The following is a 10840-nucleotide window of genomic DNA, read 5'->3' on the forward strand; positions in this document are numbered from 1 at the left end:
GTGATATTCGTCTTCTATTAGCTCTGGACAGAATGGACAAATCCTCTGGTCGATAGGGATTTTTTGGAATCTTCCGGTTTATGATGTCAGATCCAGGTCAGGACCGACGAATTTGTACCGGGGGCATGGAGAGATGGTCACAACTTGCAGGAAACCATGAATGCAGGACACTGGTCCCAACAGAGCCTCCAGGGACGGGAAGATGTAGAGGAACCTGCTCAAGCACTGGGTCAATTTGTGTGACACACGAGTCATTTTGTGTAACAGATATTTGACTTAATTTGCTGATAATGGCACTTTTTTGTGTGTAGAACCACATGATATAAAGGTGCAATATAGAGCCATATTATAACTTTGAAAGAGGGCGTAAGGTCTCATAATTGTTTAATTTACGTGTTTGATAAAGATCTTGAATACGTTTTGTGGTGTGTATGGGTGTGATTTTTATAGTAGTTGAAATACTAAGATGATAGGGGAAATCATTAAGCACAAAGTGAAAACAAACACAATCTTAACAGTGCACATAACTTCTTAAGGTAAATGATGGCCCACATTACTGTAAAAGCACAGTGTCACTGCTTCACTGCTTCGCAAATGAATGAAAAAACCTCTTCACTGTTTACTTGTCAATGTTCTACTTGCACTGCCTGTAAACAAAAGCATACGTAGGACAAAGGGTTCCTCTAACAAAAATACTCCATTGGCAATGCTCGCAAACAAAAGTATATGTAACAGAAACTGTTCCTCTGACACACCTGAAATGCGTTTGGAATGCAGTTAGCACCAGGTGCGTCAGGCATGCGGTCGGTAGACGTTGTGTGCGTCCGGAAAACGCCCAACATACGTACCCCATACTAATCTATTCGCAGTACGGAAAATTTGTTGCGCATTTCAGTTGCAAGCATACGCATCTCATGCGAAATGAAAACGCTGAAGTCGTAATTCAAACGCCAGATGGGCTCGACGTACAATTTAATTTATTCCAAAAAAAATCCAAATGTTGGGCGTTCGGCAGCGTATTGACAAAATTTCATGCGGAAATCATGCGCACTTGAAAATATACGCAAGTGTAAACCCACCTTAAGGATCAGCCGATGCTCGCTGTGCACCGGAACTTGTTCTCAACACCGTCGGCTTATCGCTGGCAATTTTTGAGGTCGCAGGCCTCGATTCCAGGTTGCTTGTACGTTCCTCGCCCAGGTACAGGTCGACATTGGTTTGATATTCAAAACGATCCAAGATCGATTTTCACCTTCAAAATTCGGACGATTCTTGTAAAACATACGCCGCAAATCGATAACGTACGCCCATGACTTAAAAGATATCCAGTGTGCCCTGGGCAAAGCACTAAGGAACTACCATGAAGAAGGTGACAGGCGGTCACCGAGACGTTGATGTGAATAAAGCAATGGTTGCGTAAAATGAGTCTCTTTATTTACTCAACATTAATCTTACCCTGAACGGGCTTTTTTGGCATCCCCTGGCCTGGGAAGGGGGACTCATTCGACCCCCCCTCCTTCTAAATGTCAAAACGGCTTACTCTACGATCAAAAAATTTTCAGGGGGTGATGTGCTAATTGTGTTTTACAATTTTCAAAATTGTGATATCTTTATGACGTAATCATGACGTCATTAATTGATTTTATTGGCTAAATTGATGAATTCCCATAATACCTAAAGAAATAACATCTTTTTCAACATATAACCCTAAAATCTCATGGAGGTGGATGAGAAAACATTTCCATGAATGTTATTTTGTAAGAAAATACAAAGTTGTGATGAAATCCGACCAAAAATAAGCTGCTTATATTTCTCATCATGCTATAGTCGGCCATCTTGGCTTTGGCCAATTACGTTATGTCATTAGCATAAATCATATTCAATTAAAAATATCATAAAAAGATATGTTAGATATTAAAGATATATGAATACAAATGTAGTTAAGCAAGAAAATCTTAAACACATTGTTAAAACCAAATTTTGGATTTTGTAAAATATGAGATGTCCTATCACAAGCCGTTTGGGAGTTAAACGCGTCAAAGTTGGCGTGGGTACTTTTAGCCCACCCAACCCCAGTCTGGATAGGGCTAAGTAGTAACAAGAGTCTGAAAACTAAAACCTGCATGAAATATTTTGTTTTGTGATATGGTTTGACGTTTGGCATTTCATCAATGGTACACTACGTCACATTTATCACCTTCGCCAAGAAGGTTATGTTTTGGGTAGCGTTTGTATGTATGTATCTATGTTTGTATGTTTGTATGTAGACCAGCATACCTAGAGAACACCCGGATGGATTATATTGATACCGGATGGTATGTGAGTTTGTCTTGATGAGATCTGGAAACAATTAGGGGCTCCCTAGCGGCCTGTTACAGTACTGCAGCGCAACTTCCGGGTTTCTTATTTCGAGTTCTGAACATGCTACGGTTATGATTTTTGACTGATAGACAGCTCTTGATACCGAAAGTAAGTCGTTTGGGCCCCATGGCGACTTGTTTTGAAACTGCAGGGCAGGTTTAGTACATGACTTCGAAAGGGAATAACTCAAGAAGGGGTTGACGGATTGTCATGGTTTTTGGTATGCAGATAGCTTAAGTGATGCTACATACTAGAATCTGCATAACTAATTAGGAAATCGTCTAAACACGCTCAGTTCAATTATAGGACCATTGCAGCAGGTGGCATTTGTAACCGACAAAGAGAAGAATATTGATGAATATTTATTATGCAAAATAAGTACCTAATTTGCATAATTAATTTTAAAATGCTATAATGGCATTGTGTAAAATGACGGGAACTTCTTACTTGAAGCATTTGGAAGTTATGTACAGGTGAATATCGTTGAACATTAATCATGCAAATGAGGTCACCATTTGCATTAATTATCAAAACATGCTATAAAAGCCTTCTTTCTTAACATAGATTGCGTCTGTTGTTTGCTGTTTGTTTGAGGAGATGATCAAGTTATAAAATTTATGCAAATGAAAACCTTATTTGCATAATTAATGGCAAACACAATTTATACAGCAGTTGTGAAAGTCATTCGCCTTCTACATTTTCTGCTGGAACTCAGCCCTAATGTGTATATGTGATTCACCCCGCACACAATGGTGACAGGGGTGGCTATAGATAACACTCAGCTGGCTTGTTCTAGTATTACCAGATCAACTACGGCCACTGTCTTCATGTCAAAAAGGGGTGTAAATATATTTGTGAACAAGCCACAAAACTGCAGCAAACTTCTAATGAGCGCTAAAACATAATGGCTCACAACATACCTGCCCGAGCGACCACCTCTTCTCAGCGACCACCTGGCCATTTCGACCGCTTTTTCTCGGTCCCGATTTTTTTTCCCATTGACGTAAGCATTAAGCGACCTTTTCTCAACGACCACCTGGCCAACGCGACCGCGACCGGCCCAAATTGGGACCCATAACGACCGCATTATTTTCAAAATTGAGGTTTTCATCGATTTTTGATGATAACTAGCACGATTTTGTGCCGAAATCGGCCAGTTTGCATCGGATTTTGACTGCCATTACGATGTTATGTTTAGGATAAGGATGGCGGCGGTCAAATTTCGTTGTAAGAAAATCCAAATTTAGTTGTAACAGAAGCTTTTTTTTTATCTATATCATTATAAAGTGAACGAAACTGCTGAAACGTATGTAGTATCATACTTTTTAAAGAAAGATCTGTGTAGCTCATACCTTTTTAAGAAAGATCTGTGTGAGTGATTTTGTCCAACTGTACTGTACTTTCACCGCCGGGTAAAATACGCTATCGGGACGTACCGGGCATCGAATTCGAAAGGTGCACCGTAGTTATTTCAGATACGGCGATCAAGAACACAGCGACACATTAAGGCTTGTATGGTACTGACAGCATCAAAGTTCCATTACTGTCTAAAATGTAAGTGTACAAATGCTTTAGAACACTGTATCGTATAAAAGCTCGATAAAAGCTAATTGAGGTTAAATTTACAATTTACAGTGTGCGTGTTGAATTTGACATTAAAGACCTCGCTTCTTTGCGTGCGTGCAGTGTGCTTGCTATTTGCCATTAAACACAACGGAAACCATTTATACATTGCAGCAGGCATGTTTTGAGTCGATACTCTTCTCAGCGACCACCTGTCCAAATCGACCGCTTTTTGTCGGTCCCCCGCGTGGTCGACTTGGGCAGGTTTGACTGTACCCCCATAGCAAACGTGATCGTGATCAATCCAGAGGTTCTAAAGATATCGGTCCGGAGACACACATGACTCCCAAACATGATTCCTACCAAAAACAATACCTGTCTTTTTCAAGCAAGTAATGAAATGTGGTATGGAAAAACGGAGCCTTTCCATGTGTCAATGTGGTACAACAGCAGGTTAAGATCTTACCGATCGCAAACCCGATTGCAAAGTTTGGCACGATCAGTCCAGACAGACTTCGGGCAAAAGGAACCTTAAGAAAAGAAAAGAAAACAATTGTTATAGACACAGTAGATTTAAGGTACATGTACGTCAAATAGGACGCCCTGCTTTATTATCAATACAACATCTACATACAGAATGCAAATCAAGAAGTGCAAGCAGCTTTGCTGACACTGTTTACCAGCCAGTTTGTAAACTGTAATGCATGTAAAGATATCTGTGATTCTCAGCACTTTTTGGAAGTCTATGTTCATGTCTTACTGCGTAAACAGATCTAATGAACACGAAACTATTGATGTCATTGACCTAGCCACGTATACTAGTACACCAGACTAGTTTTGGAAGTGATGGTCTGCAAATACTAGTCGCCCAATATCGTCATGTATAGGTAGGATCCCCACATGCAAATAAATCAATTAAAAGCAACTTTCACACATCAGAAGGATATAACACACATAACAAGACGGAAAATAGCGTTCCCGTCGAAGGTGAACCCCCCGATTTATATGTTTCCTAACTTAGATCCGTTTTGTTAAAGAAGGTCACCAGATTGCAATGTTTTCAAAATATCGAAGTAAATTTCAAAATATTGTACCACCCGTCGACTCGAAAAACCTAAATATCCCGTAGATATAGGTGAACTAGCGTTATATCTAGCAGTACCTACCACAAAGGAAAAGATCCCGACCAGCAGCATCCCCAACAAGGCACACAGCCATCTAAAAGAAAAACACGAAATGTACGTTTTCCTGATTGTTTTTCTAAATGTTTAACATATAGCAACAACTATTAGTATCGTATACAAGTTAAATACATGCGAAGCACTGAAATGTAAAAACACGATTCGAAAGACTGCTTTAAGACGGTGGCTGTAAAATCTTGGTTTAATCTTGAGATACTGAAGTGATAAAAATGCAAAAAAATGCAAACAAGATTGGCGATAAAAGCATAATTGCAATACCGCCGATTGTCTTTTTCAGACAGGTGAACAACGTCAACGACAAACGAAACCTGCAAAATAATTGACTGGATGTTCCTGATAATGAAATTCTTTCTTTTTCACTGTCAACAGGATACTCCTGTCATGTAGATATTTTTCCTGCGGGTTCCGAGACAGCATCTAGCTTGTCTGGTAATTGAATAGGGATATGAAGGGTATAGAGCAGCCCCTTCCTAAAAAATAAGGACATGTTTTACACGTACATGTGATGGCCCAGCACCTAAAAACATTGTAACAGCCACACACTGTTTTAGTAACAGGTACACATAAGGAATTCTCTGAGGATTGTAACCACAGAGACAGCAATCTTCTTTGGTTACAAACTGTCAACTGGTCTTGAGTAACTAGCTCTTGAGTGATGGTGGAGGGGGCTGAAGCTCGCATGACCCCAACTTCCTGCCATTAAAATTCCACAGGACTAACTTCTCACATTGCAAACATGCCTGTGGAACACATGTGGCTGACTGTCCAGTTATCTAGGACAAATGCCTGGGGGAGCTTACATGACCCAAATTCCTGCCATTAAAATTCTTCCGGACTAACTTCTCACATTGCAAACGTGCCTGTGGACTGACATTCCTGTGGAAAAATGCCTGTGCAATTCCTAGAATTTTTGCAGACTGAACACAATAATATACCATTTGGTTCGCCCCTGACGCGTCGCCAAAAACAAAATAAAGTCATAGGCAGTTCGGCACGCTCTGGATTGTTGGGGAGGGGGGCGGCCTCTGCCTCCAGACATGTTTTCTACATGTGTGAAGCTTCAGATTAAAGCACTGGACCAGCGGCAACCTGAATTGTTCATTGGCAACTCAGCGTTCAGCAGTGGTTGCCCACTTGGGAACTTAAAAAAAATTTGGAACCCTGAACAAAATTATTTACGTGCATCTATTCTGACAATTTTGTTACTTACTGGTTCGTTGCAAAGTATATTGCTAAAGTCATTTTCAAGTGCTATTATGCAACTTAGCTTTTATTCAGTAGTTTTTATATATAGGTATGAAATTATTTTGAGATTAAATATATTTCTGTGAAGTTGTCAAAGTTGTCGTCGACTTCCGATGGACGAACATCATGCCTTTCTGTACCATTTTGTTGGATATACTCCATATACATTGGATGCAAATTACAAAGTAGTAGCTAAGGCCAATAACGGTGGTCCTAAAAAATACAACAGACACCATTTGTGTGCGACATAAATGTATGTATACCAATGATGAATCAATCGAACAACCAGTTAATCAATCAATTGATCCAAAAAGGAGCTTTCAGAAAATAGGTCACATTTCCCGGTCGGGCAGTTTGGGTGAAGACAAAAGCGCTATGAAAAACAATAAAACGTGCGACACGTAGAAAATAGTAATTTGTATAATTTGTCTTTATTTATTGATATTAACTGATACGATTTGGTCCTACAAACACACCGAGCGAGCAACGGGATGTGAGCCTTGCGTTAGAAAGGGTCACTGACCTTCCCATCCTGTGTGCCAGGTTACCAAATAAGGCAGTCCCAATCAGATAGGAGATGCTGGCGGGTAGGAACGCTACACCTGAAAAAAGGAGAATAACTATGTCGATTATGCGTTTACGAGAGTTAGCAATATTCAAGGGCAATTTAATTTCTACAACTAGATAAAAAGAAATTTACTTTCGGATGTTTCGAGTGACATCCATTACTTTTATCCGTTACAAAGATGAACTGGTACAACAATGCATTGAATACAAATACGTAATTTTTGCAGATATGTGACGTAATTTACAAGTAAAGACATTTTAATATAATTTACATCTGATTCAATACAAAATGTGTTACATATGAGTGAAATTTGCCTGCGATTCTTATAATGGATCTGTATTTTTTAAAAGTTAGATGTACATGTACAGACTGTTCCCAGAGCCCAAGCGCACTGGCTAGCTCCTCGGCTCCATGGCCAACATCCCACCGAGAAAATTTGCATAATTAATGAGAAAATGCTTTAATGTCATTGTCATTGTGGTAAGCTGGAGAAGATGATCAACTGATATGATTTATGTAAATGAGGGTCTATTTTGTAAAATCGATGAGAAGCATTTACATTATTGGTTCACCCTTCACTCACAAGAGAACCCCTTTTGACAGCAATGCTCTCTGAACATTAATCGCCAGGCGAATGGAATACGACTATTAAAACCAAATAATAACAACAATCTTTAATACTTATAAACAATAAAACCGTCGCCATGGCAATAATTTTAATTGCCACACTTTTTCTTATTGGATAGGTGGAGAAAAATCGGATCTGTAAAAATACGTCGAGCCGGATGGCGGACCTACTAGAAAATAAAGAGGTTAATCGGCAGAAATTGACATGTTTTGGGGATTATAGATTGAAGAAAATAATAAGAGCGAAGTACAGTACAGTTCGTTGACGTTGTAATTTCTGCCAAGTTTTACTGTCTCTTGTATAGTGGCAGTTTCATTAGATTTAGACATATCTATTAGGATTATTCATTGTTGGTTGCGACTTGTACAGATGGATCCTGTTACACACCCTTTGCAAGCTGATGCTCGTTCGTTTCAACATAACTCTATTGCAAATAGTCGTCACAGTAGAAGATCATTGTTACAACGTGTAAAAGAAATATTAGATTGTAGTGGATACTCATAATTGCTCAATTCATGTAGATCACCCTGTGACACTAAATCTGTATGTACAATGTTAAAGTCTAGACTTTCTGATATGTATATCCAGACATTCTGTCATAATTTGAGTATTGATACCGGTAAGTTAAGGTTTTACAAGACATGTGAGACAGCGTACACTATGGAAAAATATTTAGAACTAGATGATTTTGATCTGCACTGTGCTATTAGTAAAATTAGAATTAGTGCCCACCCCCTTGAAATAGAAAAAGGGCGATATAAGAAGTTACCCGTGTATGAACGAACTTGTAAATATTGTACGTTAGATATGGTAGAAGACGAAACACATTTTATCTCAAACTGCCCCTTCTATGATCAAGAGAGAAAGGAGCTCTTAAAAGAAGCCACCAAATTTTATCCTAATATCTCCACGTTTATAGACAAAAAGAAAACTACTCTCCTTTTAACGTTGCAAAACCCACACATTACAGAAAAAGTGGAATCTTTCGTCTTCCACTGTCTCAGAAAAAGAAGTCAAACCCAATAAGTTACATCTTTAACCAGTTTAAGTTAGACTAGAGTAGTCGCTTAGTATACTTTTTACCATTATGTATGTCATTTTTGTCACTTGCTAATTGCAAGAATTTGCCCTCGGGCAAGAATTTACAATAAAACTTATATAAAACTTATATGTTAACCTTGTAGGAATTCAAAACGCCAGTAGGACTCAAATACTCCACCAAACAGATTTCTTTGCAGCGGAATGGACCATTGTTCTGAGTATTGTGCATTCACAGGTTTTCACATACTAAATCAGGTTCAGGTTCAGATCTGGACCGGGACCTGATCCTTTGGACCTGAACCGGACCTGGACCCGAATTTTCTGTACTGGTACCCAGCCCTAATGGCAAAGCAACGAACACCAATCATTATACTTGTTTTCGCCTCATGCGGGGAATGTAACTCCCCGCAACCTGACTCTCCTGACCAATCATTCATCTCTTTGCTAAATCCTCTGTAGGAAGGCATATTTAAAGCTATAAACGGGAACTGTTGAGTGATATCTGGCGTTGCCCTTTCTGGTTAAATAAGTTACGCTTTGTATGGGTTATTATTGGATAAGCACTACTTAAAATGTTCTACATTTGTTTTTGCTTTTTCAGACAAGTGAAAATGTTATACATGCATATACAGATAAGTGGATTTTTTTCAGGGAAATCAAAACATGTACATGTATGCATTGATTTTGTAACTCGGTGTTTGAAACTCGTTGTGAACGTTGAGATGACGTATATAACGCATAATTTTCCGTTTGGGCCTCACCAAACCAGACACACACTTTCAAGTATAGATGATGCAAAATTTTTATAAGTTGTTGGAAATGAATAAGAAAAAAACGATGGTAGGATTTTTGAAATGTTCCTATTGCGGATACAAATATACGCCTTGGGTCCAAAAGGACCCATGGGACGTACGGCTCGGATTGGGGTTATAACTACGCACCACTACTACCTCCTTTTCACACAGGTCTTGGGACACCTTACTACCTTGGCCGTCTGACCCATGAGCCTCTACTCACAGAGCAGATTAAACATATCACATCTACTTGCATCCTCTTTGTGTACGTAAGAGGAATTAAAGTAGGTTTGCCAGTAGTATTAGTGCACACACCAATTCTTCCGCGACAGGGACCCGAGATAGTGTGCGACAAAAATGTGACGAAAGGGTCTCGAGGGTCTGGGTTTGAGTTCAAATTTGAGTGTCTGGGTTTGAGTTCGCATAAAGCATGTAAATGTGTAAGTCATTTGCACATTTACAAAAGCTCTAAGTATTTCATGCAGTTATGTTTTCGCCAGACTCTAATTTTTGAATGTGAGCGTATTTCTGTTTATATAATCACTTATGTTTACTTTTAGGATAAAAGGCAATAGGATAAAAGGCGAATACCAAAACACACCAGCATCAGCAAATGTACAATATTGTACATATAAACCATAACTCTGTCGCCATGGCAATGAATTTTCATTGCCACACTTTTTTTTACATGTGATATCGCTTACCGCTGCTGAATCAATTGTCTCGTCGGATTAAGGTTGCTGTATGGATAAGAAATCATCTTCAACGGCGTTTGTCACCGATTTCCTTTTACACTACAGCAGCGTCACGTATTCTGCAACGCGACGTAGAATCAGCTATTATTTTCCCCGGGGAAGGTGACAGTCACAGATGCGTAGACCAGGTAAAAACATTTGGTTGTGTACAAAGACCTTGGCATTTTGTGTAAAATTGACATGCTTCACTCTTTATTTCACTGACGCCCATGTGACGATTTTAGACAAAAAAGTTGTAATTTAAATTTGAATACGCAACCAACCGAGCTGCCATTGGCCCACGTCCATGGTGTCCATCATCCAGATCGGCAGGGAGGGCTCCAGCATTGCGATGGACATGTTGGCAAAGCAGATGGTTCCTTTGGAATACAAAACGCATATACGTCATACTAAGCCCTATATGATGTAATAATACGCCATACAAAGGTTTTTACTACCTATCATGTCTGGATAAGGACTTCCTCTCTAGCTTAAGGCCCCCTCTCACTTGACGTGCGGCACGCTTGCGGCATTGCTGCGTTCGTTCACTGCGTCACTGTTTTGTTATTTTCTTCGATTTTTTATGATTCAGATATTGCGCAATACGTAAAAGTATAACATAAAAGACGACAAAATATACAACAAGTAAGAAAATTCGTTCTTTATCTCTGAAATTCGTTGAGCATCTTCCGAACGCAGCAATG

At 39.3% G+C, this 10840-nt stretch overlaps 1 protein-coding gene across 1 annotated transcript in view; it reads right to left on the minus strand.

Annotated features, from left to right (window-relative positions):
- LOC118413796 (synaptic vesicular amine transporter-like) overlaps positions 1 to 10840 on the minus strand; it is a 61700-nt gene that overhangs the window by 7580 nt on the left and 43280 nt on the right. The window contains 4 exon segments of the mRNA XM_035817327.1: positions 4391 to 4454; positions 5091 to 5142; positions 6895 to 6973; positions 10421 to 10516. Coding sequence (XP_035673220.1) covers positions 4391 to 4454; positions 5091 to 5142; positions 6895 to 6973; positions 10421 to 10516 — 291 coding nt within the window.

The sequence above is a fragment of the Branchiostoma floridae genome, chromosome 4, assembly GCF_000003815.2.
Source record: "Branchiostoma floridae strain S238N-H82 chromosome 4, Bfl_VNyyK, whole genome shotgun sequence".
NCBI lineage: Eukaryota > Metazoa > Chordata > Leptocardii > Amphioxiformes > Branchiostomatidae > Branchiostoma > Branchiostoma floridae.